The sequence below is a fragment of the Mus caroli genome, unplaced genomic scaffold (genome assembly GCF_978045245.1).
Source record: "Mus caroli unplaced genomic scaffold, Mus_caroli_1 scaffold_2, whole genome shotgun sequence".
NCBI lineage: Eukaryota > Metazoa > Chordata > Mammalia > Rodentia > Muridae > Mus > Mus caroli.
In genome coordinates, this window is record NW_028227257.1 from 147310682 (window position 1) to 147327383 (window position 16702).

General features: G+C 54.1%; 1 protein-coding gene across 3 annotated transcripts in view; it reads left to right on the forward strand.

The window, feature by feature from the left end:
* Lmx1b (LIM homeobox transcription factor 1 beta) overlaps positions 1 to 15055 on the forward strand; it is a 75981-nt gene extending 60926 nt beyond the window's left edge. Inside the window, exons 3-8 of one of the 3 annotated variants that reach the window (XM_085830870.1) lie at positions 10437 to 10669; positions 12351 to 12532; positions 12716 to 12793; positions 12941 to 13037; positions 14466 to 14609; positions 14898 to 15055. In XM_085830870.1, the coding sequence (XP_085686996.1) occupies positions 10437 to 10669; positions 12351 to 12532; positions 12716 to 12793; positions 12941 to 13037; positions 14466 to 14609; positions 14898 to 15055 (892 nt within the window). Of the gene's footprint in view, positions 1 to 10436; positions 10670 to 12350; positions 12533 to 12715; positions 12794 to 12940; positions 13038 to 14465; positions 14631 to 14897 lie in introns of all 3 variants that reach the window. The other 2 variants (XM_021156074.1, XM_021156075.2) reach the window with 2 other exon arrangements.
* Positions 15056 to 16702: the final 1647 nt, after the last annotated feature.

The following is a 16702-nucleotide window of genomic DNA, read 5'->3' on the forward strand; positions in this document are numbered from 1 at the left end:
TGGGAAGGTGGGTAGGTGAATGGGAGAGAGGATGGATGCATAGCTTGTGAGGTAACTGTTTGAGTGGCTGCATGTGTCCTTGTATGGGACAAAAGGATGCGCTTCACCTTCAGCTATTGCGCACTGGGCCTGGGGCCTTGCTCTCTGACATTCGTTCTTACCAACCTGCTCCAATCTACTGCACTGTCCCCTCAGCCTTACAAATAGCCTGCATATTCCTCATTCATGCCTTTGCTTCTCCAGCTGCTCCCTCCTGGTATGACCTCTCTGCTTGTCTGTCTCTACATAGACTGCAACTCTCAAGTCAGCCCCTCTACACCTGTAGAGGCCAGCAGACAACTCTATGGAGTTGGTCCCCTCCTCCCATCTTTATGTCAGTTCCAGGGATTGAACTCAGGTCCTCAGATTGTGCAGCAAGCACCTGTACCCATTACACCATCTTGCCTTTCCTCTTCTGAAATATTTCTTTAAATATCTGAGACAGGAACTCACTGTATGGCACTGGCTAACCTGGAACCCACTATGTAGCTAGGCTGGCTTTGAACTTGTCCTCAATTACAGACGAGGGTCACCATCCCCAGCTCTCCCAAGGTCTTTGAAGCCACAAACAGGTGTTCCCTGCTGCCAGCCAACGCTGCCTTCTACCTGACTGTGTATATACCTCCTCGGGTTCTGCCATAATCCCACAGCCCTTCCTGGACACATGGCTCTGGACCCAGCCCACTTTGGCCATGGAGGACCCCAAGACAAAGCTGGTGGCTCTACATCTCCTCTTCTACCTGGGCTATGGGGACCACACAGCCCTTCATGTCCTTAGCACCTGCAGTCTAGGTCTATGGACCTGGCTACTCTGAACTTAGAGTGAGACAAAGTTATCACTAGATGGACAAGAGGAAAGACACCAAGGGCTTCTAGAACAAGGACCCCACAGTAAGGCCAGGAGAGCATCAGCCTGACGTCTTCTCTAACCATTTCCTTCTTCTGTAACAAGGCTGGACATGCCTCTAGTTAGAGGAACAATCCATGTGCAAAGAATGCTTGGGGCCTGGTCTGTAGGAAACACTCAATAAATCTTAGAGTGTAGTAGTAAGAGTACTAAGGTCTGTTGGATCCAGAGACAGGAGCTGGTGACCTTAGTGAAGGTGGGGGAGGGGAAGGGACCTGGCTCTGCTCCTAGGGCTGGGGTGCACAGCAGGAGGAAAGGAAGGGGCAGTCCAAAGCCTGTCTCACAGGCACTCATCAATGTGGTGAGTGAAGGCAAGCCTGTCTATGTAGTTTAGGATAAACTATTGATCTCCCTGCCGCTACCTCCCAAGAGATGGGATTGTGATCGTGTGCTACTATGCCTGCCTTTATATGGTGCTGGGGATCAAACCCAGGGCTTCTTGTATGTTAGAAGGCAGACTCTCTATCACCCAAGTTACACTAGTCCTGGGGACCCAGACAAGAACCTATAGCCATGCTTTTCAAACAATGACAAAGCCCTTAGCCTGGTTCCTCACATCCTAAGGCTCTTCTGCCTGGACCAGCATCCTGAGATGGACCACAGGGCTTCGAGGGAAGGTGCTCAGATGGAGAGGGGCAGGCACTGACCCACTTTCCCTCTGTCCTGGACTTTGTCTGTCCCTGACTATTGCCCAGGAAGGTGTGGTTTCAGAGCAGTGTCCACCCCACTCCATGATGTGTTCCTCTGAAGATGGAAAGCAAACTGGCAGGTGGGAGGCCACATAGTACAAGCTCATTCTGTAGGGCTACATACAGTGCCCATGTGTGTGAATGTATGTTTGTGCTCAGGCCCATAACTCTGTCTGTCTAAGCTTCCCCAGAGCTTCAGGTGGCAGGTGCTGACTGCCCTGGGCACATCCTGTCCAGAGCCAAGGCCCCAGTCTCTCCTGCATCTCAGCTTTCCTTTCTAATGGCTTCTCCCCACCACTGTTGAGAGGCTCAGACCCTGCCTGTTCTCTGGCATCCTCCCCTTCAGAAGGTTCCTACTTCAGGATGTCTTCCCTGATCGAACCTAGCAGGAGCTAGCCTCACCTTTGCCGAGGTTACTTGGCTGATGCCCCCAAGCCTGTCTGCCTCTCATCCATCATACATGGCTGCCAGAGAGAGCCAGTTAAGATACCAGCCCAGGGGGCCAACGAGATGGCTTAATGGGTAAAGGTGGTTTCTACCAAGATAGTGATCTGAGTTCAGTTCCCAGAGCCCACATGGTAGAAGGAGAGAATTGACTCAGACAGTTGTCGCTCCTCCCTCCCAACCCCCCAACCCCCCCTTTAATCCCAGCACTTGGGAGGTAGAGGCAGAGGCAGAGGCAGGTGGATTTCTGCATTTGAGACCAGCCTGGTCTACAGAGTGAGTTCCAGGACAGCCCGGGCTACACAGAGAAACCCTGTCTCAAAATACCAAAACAACCAAAAAACCCTTTAATTGCTACTCATTACTTCAAAGCCTTCCCAGGACACATAATCAGCCCTCCCCAAGTTCTGCCTACACCCGGGTCCCCCCCCCCCCACTCACCTGCTCCAGCCACAGTGCCCTGTGTCACTTCCTGGCACACCATGTGCTCTCTGACCTCAGGGCCTTTACAGTGCTGTTCCCACAGCTGGATCCCCTTCCCTAGATGCCATGATGTATAGAGCAGCCCGCCTCTGACTGCTCCTCTAAAACTGCAGCCCTCTGGACTCTCCGTCACCGCCTGTGTCACCTTATTTTCTCCTTTTGTACCTTGTGTGTGTGATGGTCTGTTTGCTCAGATAGACACACTGTTCTCACCTTAAAATGTCCCCTCTGATGTGAGAATGGATGTTGAGGTGGGATCTGGGTGGGCTGTCCCTTCTGCTCCCAGATCCGTCCCCATTCAGTGCCTGACGTGGAAAAGGTACCAGAGTCCGTGGGATCTCTGAATGTGTGCAGACAGTACCTCAGGCTCCAAGCTAGACTGGTCCCTGCCTGCCTGTGGCGTGTGACCTCCAGCCCTGGCTAGGGCCTCCCCACTGTGCCCCGGAGGTGGATCAAAGAGCTAAGAGAAGCCCCCGGGGCCGCCCTCATGCAGGCTGGGCAGGCGGCGGGTCAGCAAGGCCCTGCCAAGCCCTGGCAGGCCAGGAGGTACCACAACCGGCAGCCAGCAAGCATGGCCAGCCACGCAGCACATTCCAGCCGCCTGATTGACGCGCACTCCGGGCCTGCCTGCGGCTCCTGCCGCATCAAAGCAGATGTTTGCAGCTGGTTTGAGTTGGATCCCATCAACAGGCCCCTTTTTGTCTCCAAATAAAAAACAGCTAAGCCAGGAATGATAAGGATGCACAGACACATGGGGGAGATGTCAGTAAGTCGCAGTGATGGGCTGAATCTACAATCCCTGCCACCCCTACTGTCCAGGGCCCTGTCCTCAGGCTTGGGATACCTACCTCATAGGGTACCACAGCCTCTACTGTAAGAAGCTCACACCACACCACACCACACCACACCACACCACACCACACCACACCACAAGGAGCTCTTATTATTCTGATCCCATCAATGGAACCTGGGGTCCTACTACCACCTGGGTGTCGTCGGAGAAGAGGCTACCACACCTACTACATGGGCATCCAGCCTCCATTTTCTAACAGGGAACCAGGGCCTCAGGTCCCTAAATCAGGAAGCTAGCAGGGCAAAGCTGGGATTCACCAACTTCCTAAGCCTGTGCTGTGTCCCCACCCCTAGGAGCCTCCTGACATTGTTCCCCACATTTGGCCATCCCACCTTCCTGTGGTGAACACAACCTGGCAGATCACCTGCCACACTGTGGCCATCTCTATGGGACCAAGCAGCCTGGCTCTATGCGCAGACATCCTCAGAGCTGGCTTCCAGGACAATGATGGATGAAGCCAAGGAGGTCGAGCGGTGAGCACAGAGAGCCACCAGGCCAGTGGCACCCATTCATGTGGTCTCCATTGGGCGACGAGTCCAGCAGTGGTGTCCAGGAGCTCTGGGGTTTACCTATGGGTGGGTTTATAGGAAGCATCTGCCTCAGCTACCCTGGTCCAGCTAGAGTGACATTCTGGCAGACCTCTAGACAAAGAGAGACAGGCAAATAGACTCGTAAGTCGTGGAGGGGGCCAGAGAGAACAATTCTGTTTATTTTGTTAGTTAGGCGGGTTTTTCATTTTTTTATTTTTATTTTTTAATTAATTAATTAATTTATTGAGACAGGATTCCTCTGTGTAGCCCTGGCTGTCCTGGAACTCACTTTGTAGACCAGACTAGTCTTGAACTCACAGAGATCTGACCAATTGCCTCCCGAGTGCTGGGAATAAAGGCGTGTGCCACCATGCCTGGCACTTAGCCATATTGCTAGAGCCTCTTAAAGAAACATAATTTTAAGTCGGGCGTGGTGGTGCACGCCTTTAATCCCAGCACTTGGGAGGCAGAGGCAGGCAGATTTCTGAGTTCGAGGCCAGCCTGGTCTACAAAGTGAGTTCCAGGACAGCCAGGGCTACATGGAGAAACCCTGTCTCGAAAAACCAAAAAAAAAAAAAAAAAAGAAACATAATTTTTTTTTCACTCAATCTGGATGCAATTTCATTTTTCACAAGGTTGTTCATCCATTCGGCAAACACTAATAATCTCACTGTCAGAAGGGGGGTGGGGCTGAGTTAGACCTGAGTCAATCCCTAATCAGTAGAGACCTTGGACACGTAGATAGTGGCTGAGATTCTGCATCAGGGAAGCCTTCCTGGAGAAGGAGATCTTGAAAGATGGGCACTCTAGAAGCAGAAGGAAGAGTGAGAGACAACAAGCCTTGGAAGCAGATGGGAATTGCTGTTTCAGAAACAGCAGTAAACATGGCAGCTAGTGATAGGCCCGGGTACGGCTTTAGGGCCACGATTTGGTCTTGAACTTTTGAGATTATCATGTGCTCTCAAGTGTTCTAAACCAAACTGAAGTCTGATTTGACTGACAGTGCGTCAGTTTTTTATCACTGTCACAAAATCCCCAAGGTATCAACTTCTTTTGTTTTTAAGATTTATTTATTTATTTATTTATTTATTTATTTATTTAATGTATGTGAGTACACTGTAGCTGTCTTCAGACACACCAGAAGAGGGCATCAGATCCCATTACAGATGGTTGTTCTACTTCATGTGGTTGCTGGGAACGGAATTTTTTAGGACCTCTGCTCACTTTGGTCAACCCCGCTCGCTCCGGTTGGCCCCGCTCACTCAGTCCCTGCTCGCTCTAGCCCAAAGATTTGTTTATTATCATACATAAGTACACTGTAGCTGACTTCAGACATACCAGAAGAGGACGTCAGATCTCATTACGGATGGTTGTGAGCCACCATGTGGTTGCTGGGATTTGAACTCAGGACCTTCAGAAGAGCAGTCAGTGCTATTACCCGCTAAGCCATCTCATCAGCTCCCCAGTATCCTTTTCAAGGCTACAGCCCAAGGACCTAACCTTTCCCCAGGCCCCACCTTCCAAAGAAACACCACCTGCTAATCGTGCCTCAGGCGAACCACATATGCAAATGTCTTCGTGAGACATTTTCTCTTCCAACTACAGTAGGAAGTAAAACTAAGGTCTTGAGTGTCCTAAACCTTGATTCCAAATCTGTTGAGAAATGCCATGTCCAAAGGGGAGGAGTGTGGTGGTTACAAGGCCCAAGAGGCTCAGACTCACCATTGGAGCTGCCTTGTCTAGGGGCTGAGGGAGGTCCCACTCAGAGCCACACATGTGGCATAGAAGTTATCATCAGAGCCCAATGAAGGGCCCCACAAACCGTAAAGCTCACTGGTGGGGCATGCATAGGCTGTACAGCGAGGGGGAGGAAGGGAGCTTCCACCCAATGAGAATGCTACATCAGGGCTGGGAATCTTGGGGGGACAATAGCAGCAAGCACGGTCCCCATTTACCCATCCAACCCCAGGAGTCTTGCCCCAGCCTGTTCCATCTGTCAGTGTCCCCTTAAAACACATGAAGTCACTGAGGCAAATGGCTAAGTGCAGGATGCCAGGGCCAGCTGGGGTGAGGACATCTCAGGGAAGTCAAGTGTGTGTGCTGCTGAAGAACCATGCTCCATGTCTGCTCCTCAGTGCTCACTGGCTAGGAAGTTAGTCAGTCTTGTGACCCATATTCAAATCCTCTGCAAAATACTGCATTTTCAGACTTTTTATTTAAATTAGTCTCTTATGAGTTTAATAAATTGTGCTTCAGACAAACCAAATGAATTGCTGCTGAAGACAGGTTCTCACAGCCTGGGGAGACCCTTCAGAGAGGGAAGACCTCACAAAAGACTGTTCTACACGGTGATTGTTGGAAGACGGACGTGCAGATAGAGTGGTGTTCTATTTGGTTTTTATTTATTTTATTCTTATTTTTAGAATGGGTCTCATGTATCCTGAGCTGGCCTCTAAGTCACTGTATGGTCAGGGATGGCTTTACTGATCTGTCTCCTGGGTGTTGAGATTACACATGTAGGTCACCACATCTGATTTTATGTGATGCTGGGAATCAAACCCAGCTTCCTGCATGCTTAGCCCTCAGTTTGGTTTGTAAAGAACCCAGACCCATCGAGAACAGGAAGAATCATGGGGTGTGATGTGGACTGGGCCTCCTGGAAACTCATAACCTTGCGGGCAGAGACACAGGCTCAGCAACCAGAGACAAGGCTGGCTGAATGTACAGAGTCAGAGCAAGACAAGTGTCTGCCTCTGCCCCTCAGGTCTGTGAGGATTTAGAGAGATGGTGCAGGTGGGCGTCCACCAAGCCTTCTTAGTGTTCAGAGCTGCCCTGAGATAGATGGTCTCTGAGTCAAGAGAGCAGGGCCCTTTGGGGCACGTGAGAGCAAGAGGGTCTGACCAGAGCCTGGGCGTTCTGCAAGGCATGCTGGCACTTGTGCACACAGCTAGTGTCAGGAACCTGCTCCCAGAAGTCATGGAGGCTCCAATAAACATGGACCACAAAGGCATGGTGAGCAGAGCAGACAGTGCAGGGCAGAGAGGGCATGTGGAAGTGGGAGGCCCCTGGACCAGCATAGTAACCAGCAACACAGGGGCCTAACCCTCCCTGTTCCTCTGCAATTAGCTGGGAACAGGCTCCTCGTCCCCCTTTTCAAAACGGAGTTCTTCTGTGTAGCCCTGGCTGTCCTGGAACTAGATCTTTAGACCAGGCTATCCTTGAACTCAGAGATCTGCCTGCATCTGCCTCTCAAGTCCTGGGATGGGATCAAAGGCATGTGCTTTTGCAGCTGCCTGGCTTTTTTGTTTTGTTTTGTTTTGTTTGATACAGGGTCTCATATAGCCCAGGGTGGCTGGCCCTGAACTCTGCATAACCAGAGATGACCTTTGACTTCTACATTTTTTTAAGTTACTGTATGTGTATCATGGGAGGGCATACATGGGGAATTGAACAGGGGTTCAGACTTGTGCAGCAAGCCCCAGTGAGCCATATCACTGGCCCCGACTTTGAACCTTTGATCCTCCTGCCTCTACCTCCACAGTGCTGAGATAACAAGTGTTTGCTTCAGTGCCAGGTTTAACATGGTGTGGGAGATGGAACCCAGGTCTTCATGCGTGCTAGGCAAGCACTCTACCCGCTGAGCTCCATTCGGCCAGCCTGAGTGTTCCTATGTAGTTGAAGGAGAACTGGAGGTTGGAGGCTAAACATCCTGTCCAAAGCCACATAGTGAGGTGGATGTGGAGCTAGAGGATAGGGCATTCAACCAGGACGAGTGAAGACCTAGGTCTGTATCTTGAAGTTGTGGAGCCAAGGTGTGCCCCAGCCCTGTCTGCTTGCAGCTTTAAGCTGATAGCTTCTGCCTTCCATGCTGAGATGCAGGCTTCAGCGCTGAGCCCATTACACACAAAGCAAGCTGAGGCTCGGAGAGGGGAATTGCTTTATGAAGCTTCTGAGCCTGCATGATGGCAATGCCCTGCCTGTGGTTGGCCTGCTTCTCCTTGGCTCTCTGTGGCTTCTGTTTCCAGCCTTGTGCCCATGATGAGAGAGAGAGAGAGAGAGAGAGAGAGAGAGAGAGAGAGAGAGAGAGAGGAGGATTGAGAGGAGGGAACCCCCACTTACTACACAGGCACACGCACCCGTGAGTAGCTCTCACTCCATCCCTGCATGGTAGACAAAGCCTGCCCCATAATTGGGAGTGAGTATTTCATACGTGCCCCCCGATGTTTTATTGGGCGGAGAGATGCTTGGAGACCGAACGGAAGACACATTCCGTTTATAAAGTGCACGCCGTTTGTTTTATTTCCCGGGCTCTTGCAATCTAGATAACAGATGACACCCCGAGTGGCTGTGCTGCTTGGAAATGGCTGCTGGAGCCTTTGGAGGGGTATTAATAATAGATTGTGTTGATGAGCATGGAGAAAGTCGCAATCCACCCCCTGCTGCCAAGGCATTAGTGCGGCTGTTGAATGCAGGAGCACCAGCTTTGTGGCACAGTCACTGAATGCAGGTCACCCCCCCCCCCGCCCCCCAGCGCACGCCTGGCTTGCTACCTCCTGCAGCCTAGGGAGCTCTTGCTTCTTGGAGCCCCGCAAGATGTGCTGACTCTGGCCTGGGACCTGGCCAGTGCCCATCCATTTAGACCCCTGCAGCCCTTACTGGGCACCTTGGTCAATATGGAGTGGTAGTAAGGGGCAGGCATCCGCCTCTAAATAGAAATCCACGGCCAGACAAGTTCCCAGGAGCCTCTGCCTACCTAAGGTTGCCAATGGGGGAGGTTAGACCCCCACCTCCACCCCATGAATTAAAACCACTCAGCCTGTACCTTTCTTGCAACACCACAAGCTGGTGTGGACCTAGAGGATACTCACTTGCCTCAAGCACCTGGGTTGACCTTCAGTCCCATACCAAGACTTTGCACGACAAAATGCAGAGTTCCCCTGAGAACTAGAAGGAGCCATAACCTGCCTTGAGGTATCCCCAGTAGAGTTGGGACCCCTCGGAGAACTACGTGGTGACTTCTTGCTGATTCACATGTTCAATGTCATCAAATCCTCAGGAAGGTCCTCTGGCTTCCTCATTTTGCAACAGAGCAACCTGAGGCAATAAGGAAACTCAGAGGTAGGTAGAGAAGACACTTCCCTTACACCTCAGCATCATCAAGGAAGCCTCTGGGAAGGCTTCCCAGAGGAGGTGGTGTTGGACTTGGGTGTTGCAGGTTGAATAGGAGTCTGCCAGACTGAATAGAGGTGGGTACTGGGCTTGCCCCCACACTCAGTGCTCTGGGCAGTGCCAGGGCAGTAATCAGAACCCAAGGAATCGCTGTCCACTGTGAAACAGCATTTTGTTGTGGGCAGTGCTGATAGCAGCCCCAGGAAAGGAGGCAGGGTGTGAGCCTGGCTTTTACAGCTGTCCCTGCTCCAGAACCGATTAGCAGAGAATTGCAGCTGTAATCTGTGCCCGTGATGGCGGGCCATAAAGAGGGATGGGATGCGCGGTGCTCCCAAGGTGGCGCCCGCAGACGTGGCCCGGGGATGCAGGGAATGAAAAATGGTTTTAATTCCCTCCCAGCAGCAATAATTTGATTCTTCATAAATTTTTCCATCAAAGTGTTGTTGAAGCTGAGTTCCCACAGAGCAGGCATGTGACAGGGTGTGGGGTGTGGGCAGGAGCGGTCAGCAGAACAGCAGGACCCTGAAGGGTAAGGCAGCCAGGGGCACAGAGACCCTATCCTGGCTGGCTTCTTGGATCAGACAGAGTCAGCCCACACTGGGAAATGTTTGCTACATCGAACACACTCTGAGTACGAACTCCTATTGCACGTCCACTTCCTCATCCCTAAAATGGGGCCAGGTCTCTCTGGTCTCATGGGACATAGCCAGATCAGGTGACATGCACGTGTAACGTGCTTGCTGAGTACAGCAGCTACCCGTGTTCCAGCAAGCTGTGTCCATGCTGAAATAAAGGGACAAGAAGGTGGCACCAGGCCATGCGTCTGGAGGCCACTGTGAGAGTACCCTGGAGACGTCATGGCTGTTTCAGAGATTACAGCTGGGAAGGAGGAGGCGGTGGAATAGGATGTTTTATGGGCACTGAGGAACTAAGGTTGAGTGTGGAGCAGGAAAGAACAAGATAAACGAGCATTTTAGAAAGAGTCGTCTGTGTCCTGTGTTGAAGCACAGGTGCGAGAGGGTTGAAGGGTTTGAGAATCTGGGGACCCAGGGAAGGGAAAAGGGCCTAGGCTAGAGGGCAGAGCAAAATTAGGATGTTTGGCTATGGGGGTGAGGGAGGCTAGTAGTCAGAGGCTGACCCTGCACACTGCCCCCTAGTGGCTTCCATGCCTGAGCAGGAAGACCCACCAAAGAGGGGCACCTCATGCCCACCTTGGCTCCCCTTGGGACCGGCAGAAGAAGAGGGTGCATCCCTGTCCCCAACCCCGTCTGTCAGGGTGGCAGAGGGAGATGCCCAGCCCGTGCCTCCTCTGTGCCCCGCAGGCTCTTCGCGGCAAAGTGCAGCGGCTGCATGGAGAAGATCGCCCCTACCGAGTTCGTCATGCGGGCGCTCGAGTGTGTGTACCACTTGGGCTGTTTCTGCTGCTGTGTGTGCGAGAGGCAACTGCGCAAGGGGGACGAGTTCGTGCTCAAGGAGGGCCAGCTGCTGTGCAAGGGTGACTATGAGAAGGAGAAAGACCTGCTCAGCTCCGTGAGCCCGGATGAGTCTGACTCTGGTGAGCCGAGGCTGGGATGGCTGCAGGACGTGGCACAGTGGGGTGCTGGAGCGCAGGGGGCGGGGCTTCTGAGATCCACAGACCTGTATGTCCGTGCAATGGCCAGCCAGCATCAAGGTGTCACATCCAATGTCACATCCACCCTATCACTTATCTGGGTGCCAGCCCCGAGGTACACACAACTGTGTATCACACACATACCCAGGGTCATAAAGACACTACCTCGTGTGCCTGTACTTAAGGTCATGTACTTACACATCCAAACACGCAAAGCCCCTCCTGTGCACACACACATGCCTCTGCACCTGACCAGCACACTCATGGGACACACATGCATGACTACATACACACGCACATGTGCTATACCCATGCATATGCTTGCTCTCTAGCAAGAGCCTGAAGACTTGTCACTCCTGAGACTTGGACAGGGAACATGTCAAGATGGCTGGCCTGTCTCTGGAGGTACCCTAGGCCCACAGGCATGTCCTCTGTCCACGTGGGGAGTGTCTGAAGTTGCCAGGGCTCCAATGTTTGGGCTTCAGTGTGACAGAGTCCTTGTGTATCTGCTGCTGGCCAGCCCTAGGCTAGTCCCTGTGATAGCATCCCTGTGGGCACCTGCACTCCCATGGAAGGGAAGGCCACTGGCCCAGCTTACAGACATTGTAAGGCCACAGTCCTCCATGGGGCTAACCTCCAAAGAAAGTGAGGCTAGGGAGGGGACAAGTTCCAGTGTTGGGTGTCAGAAGTCATGGTTGTTAGGAGGCTTGGCTATGTTCCTAGGTCTCTAAGGCCCAAACTCCTGGGGTCATCTTAGTGGTGTTGTGTGCATGGCTGGATGCACATGCTACTTCATGCCACATGTGTCTTGGTATGGAAGTGTTCCTGCCTGTGGGTATAGGCCTCTGTGAGCCTGCAATAGTAAACATCTCTAAGTAACAGTAAAGGTGTGTGCACCCATCAGCGAATCCACTGTGTGTGTGTACACATGCCTGCATGTCCTGGTCCTAAGTACCTCCTGTGAGGATGCCTGGTCCCTGTGTCCCTGGAAGCCTCAAGAAAGAAGGCTCCATCCATTCCTCTCTTTCACCCTGTCCCCAGCTAGCATGACACTCAGAGGCCAGCAGGAGAAGGTGGCTTTCAAACAGGCTGAGGTGGGGAAGCCCAGGGCCAGCCTGGGCCATAGTTGCCATCTGTCTATTGCAGGAGGCTGCTGGCCTTCAGAGTCACACAAGAGCAGATCTGCCCATGTGTGTGGGCTCCAGAACGCTGCAAGTGCTCTAGTGTGTGCCTCTTGCTTATTGTGGCTCTGTTCCTCCTCCTCAACCCACTGCTATCACCAGGGGGCAGAAGTGTCTCTCCCAGCCCTCACCCCAAGCCTTGTGCACAGCCATGCATGTGCACCAGGGTACTAGGTCATGGTCTTCCTGAGTGTGTGTGTGTGTGTGTGTGTGTGTGTGTGTGTGTGTGTGTGTGCCTGTGAATGCTATCAAGGAACTTGTGGATCAGCAGGGTTAGACCAGCCTGGGACCCCCGAATGAGGAAGTCATTATATGTTGGGGTCATGGGACATGGTGAAGAAGGATCTATGGGCCTAGGGAAGGCTCTCCATTCTCCTGAGGACATTAGGAGCCATAATTGTCAGGTAAGCTCCAACTGACAGGCTCGCTTGTGTCCTCCACAGTGAAGAGTGAGGATGAAGATGGAGACATGAAGCCGGCCAAGGGGCAGGGCAGCCAGAGTAAGGGCAGTGGAGATGACGGCAAAGACCCGAGAAGGCCCAAACGGCCCCGAACCATCCTCACCACACAGCAGCGAAGAGCTTTCAAGGCATCCTTTGAGGTCTCCTCCAAGCCCTGTCGGAAGGTGAGGGGTTCTGAGTGGGGCAGTCTGGGGCCAACACCCCCTTTTGCTTATTGTGGGTCTGTTCCTCCCCCCTGACCCACTGCTATCACCAGGGGCAGGAATGTTCCTCCCACCCCTCACCCCAACTGCCACCTTCCACTGCCATCTACACAGACCTGACTTGTCTCCCTCTCTCCGGGTCAGGTCCGAGAGACACTGGCAGCAGAGACAGGCCTCAGCGTGCGTGTGGTCCAGGTCTGGTTTCAGAACCAAAGAGCAAAGGTGAGAGGTCACGACTAATCCAGTGCTCCAGGGCAGACCTGGGAGACGGGGATGGGCAGGAGACAGGGAAGGGTCCAGATGTGGGAAGGAGGCAGAGCCTTGCGTTGGGACGGGGACTGAGTGGGCGTCTGGACTGTTCCTCTGCAGATGAAGAAGCTGGCCCGGAGACACCAGCAACAACAGGAGCAGCAGAACTCCCAGCGGCTGGGCCAAGGTGAGCCTCAGGGACACGGGGGGGGGGGGGGCGGGGAGATGGGGGGGGACACAAAGGCCATAGTGGAAGAGATGTCAGGGTGTATAAAGTCACTGTTCGGTGTGGCCAGGCTCTTCCCCCACCTCCTAACCCCCTGTCTCCCTCAGTTCATGGACTCCCACCAGAACAGGACAGTCAGGCATGCCTCATGAGAAAACTGAGGGCTGGGGACATTAACCACCTCTGGGAACACCACACTACCACGGGGCAAAGCTGCCCTATGGATAGGGCTCCAACCTGCACTGTTAGCAGTGTCATGTACTGGCTGCTCACTCATCCTGTAAAAGCACCTCAGAGAAGCTGGGATGGAGGGGGAAGCCTCCCCCCCCGGGGGGTGGGGGTGGGGCTGCCACTAGGAATAAGGGCTGATCCATTGAGCATCATGGGGCCCCCAGAGCTGGACTTCACAGAAATTTGTTTCAGCACCAACATCTTGGACCAGGGCTGCACAGGGCCGTGGAGGCTTTGAAGTTATGGAGAGAGGGGGTGCAGAGACTCCAGAGACTGCTAGTGAAGAGGTAGTGGGAGGTCCCTGGGAAGGCGCCAGGCACCTACAGGCAGCTCTGCCACTTAGGGTTGGAGCCAGGCCAGCATCCCAGCCTGGACTTAGAGATCTACTGACAGTGTTCCAAAGCCCCGTATTTCTTGTTTTCCCTTAAAGGCCCTCCTGGGGCCACAGTCTTCTGCCTCCAGTCACCAGGCAGCCTGTATTTGTTCTTGGAGAAAAACATGCCTCATTCTCTAGTGTCCCCGGCTCCCTCCTAGATGCCACCAGGAACCCTCCCTGCTCACCAGAGCCCATTTGGTGCTACCACACTACCCATGACCCCTCTGACCCCCACTTCACCATCTGGGGAGTGGTTGTCCCTTACCCATTCTGCCTTCCCTGCAGAGACCTTGACAGGGTCCCCAGAACCTCCCCCATTTCTTCTTCCCCCAAACACAGCCCATTGCTGCCTATCCATCCTATCACTGTTTGCCCTTTCTGGCTGCCTCACTCCGCGATGGTCTGGAGGCAGCTGCTGGACTTTCCAGTCTCACCTGGAAGGCCATCCTCTCCCTACCTGTTGTAACCCTTCCTGCCGGTTCTTTGGGTCCTGCTGGGATAAGGGGCTTCTCCTCCAGGAAGCCCTCCTGGACTTGGGGTCTGCCTTAGTGCTCCCACGTGGTGAGCTGAGGTGCATGGCTACTGCCAGCATGGCCTGCCATCTCTCTAGCTAGCACAGCTCTGGCAGATGAAGCAGGTGGAAGAAAGGGTAAATGGGAAGTCTCTGGGGAAGAAATGTCGGGAGCAGGGCAGAGCACAGGAAAACCTGGAGCTAGATGGGAGGGGTGTCCTAGGGACCAGGGGGATTTCTGCAGGGACTCCCAGAACAGGGTAGGACAGGACCTGTTGGTGAAGGCATTCACTGTCCTCAGAGGTTCTGTCAAGCCGCATGGAGGGCATGATGGCCTCCTACACGCCGCTGGCCCCTCCGCAGCAGCAGATCGTGGCCATGGAGCAGAGCCCCTACGGAAGCAGCGACCCCTTCCAACAGGGCCTCACGCCGCCCCAAATGCCAGGTGACCACATGAACCCCTATGGTAAGCTGCCCCACCCCCCATCCGCCCCAGCACTGCCCTCTGTCCCTGCCTAGCCAGGCAGACAGAGGCTATGACAGTCCTTGCTGTCCAGAGCCAAGGCCCAGGGCAGCTCACCCAGCACTGCCAGCCTGCCTCCCCCTGACGGGAAGCTAGCCCTAGCCAGTTGGCCTGCCCACAACCCCTGGCCATGGAGCCTGTAGGGCTGCCAGGACCCCCCTGGAGCCCTGAGTCACACCCAGCTCCTGATGTCCCTTCTATATCCCACAGGGAACGACTCCATCTTCCACGATATCGATAGTGATACCTCCCTCACCAGCCTCAGCGACTGCTTCCTCGGCTCTTCCGACGTGGGCTCCCTGCAGGCCCGCGTGGGGAACCCCATTGACCGGCTCTACTCCATGCAGAGCTCCTACTTTGCCTCCTGAGAGCCAGCCGGGCCGCATGGACGCTTGGGCCTGGGCCTAGGGTGGAGCCACAGGCCTCTGCAGCCAGCCGGCCCCCCAGCCCACCACCCGCTCAGACTACAGACAGCCATACGGTGCCCTCCCCTCGGCCAGCCAGACCTGGCTCAAGTGCCCACCGGGCACAGCCAGGCAAGGCAGATGGGTGCAGCATGGGCAGGGACTGTGTCCTGCCCACAGAGACCTTGTGCCCCCTGGGGACCCAGAGCTCTTGGACAGTCACTTGCCTCCCAGTCCTTTGACTTCATCACTACCTTCCCCGTCCCCGCCTCTTTTTTGGGGAAGCTTAAATTTGTTCGTTCGTTCTTTTCTTTCTTTTTTTTTTTAAACATTCTGTTTCCAGCCAACCTCCATTGTCCCTGCAAGGCCAGCCCTGGGACAGTGCCTGGTACCCGAGAAACAGTTATACGGGTGTCCTGCGCTGGAGACCACTTCCCCTTCTGGTTAGCGCAGGGGATGGTTTCTGGGTCCTGGGAGGCCCAGGGTCACTGTTCCCAGCCCTAGGCCGGAGCACAGGAGAGGAGGGATGTGGACAAAGCCCAGAGAGATCCAAAGGGACAGAGATGCGCACGTAAAGCCACACACATCTGTAGGCACACCCGTGCAAGCATGCATATATACACCTGGTGCACACGCACACAGAGATGGAAGAGCTGCCATTCCTTTTCAGAAGCAGCGGCGAGGTCAGCGAGCAGGGCCGGCCTGCCTCTAAGAGCAATTGGAGAGGGAGGAAGGACGTAGGCCTGAGGTGTGAGCAGACAGACCTGGGTGGATCCCAGGCTCTGTACAGGTCATGACTGCCAGGGCAGGAGGGTAGTCACAAACCTACAGGTCCCAGGGCAGAGCTGGAGTCCAGAGAACCCAGTATACACAGACCACAGCAGACACTCCAGACGGAGAGGACCTCAAGAGTGTGACCCTTGGTACCATCCGATACTTAACTCCCTCGGTCCTTCTTCTTACCCAGGGCCAGCCATGGCCAGCTGCCCTCCTTGTGGGCTCCCCTGACCCTCAATCTCCTCTTGCCTGTCAGCTGAGGCTGTCCGCTGGCAGGGCTCCTGACCTTAGCCAGCTCGCACTCAACAAGGCCAGCACCTTCTCTGCTCTTGGCACCTTAGCTCTGCTGATGCGGCTTAGGTCTCATGACTTTGGAGCCCCATCCTTGTTCCATAATGACCCCCCTCCCCGGGGCCTCACACAGGCACAGTGACAAGCCACAACTCCTTCAATATGTGTGATTGGGATGCTGACTGCCTAGAGCCCATGGAAGACCACCGCTTGTACCTGGTTGCCTTTTCTTTTGTTGGCTCAGTCAGCTTGGGGCGTTACTCTGAAGATACTGTATCCGTTCCCTCTGTCTCAGCTGCATCAAGTCAGCCCTGTGGGGCTCACCACAGCATCCTTGCACAGTTATAGGCCACCAGCATTTCAGCCTCCTGAGTCACCCCCAGCCCCCAGTCTCCTGGACTCTTCCTGCCTGAAGCTGAAGCAGCCGTGGGTCTTTCCTTGTCACACCCCCCCACCCCCCAACCTCTGGCAGGCACTGTGTTCCAGGCCAGAAGCCCAGGAGAAGGCTGCCATTCATTTAACGCAGACTCCTAGCCACCCCTC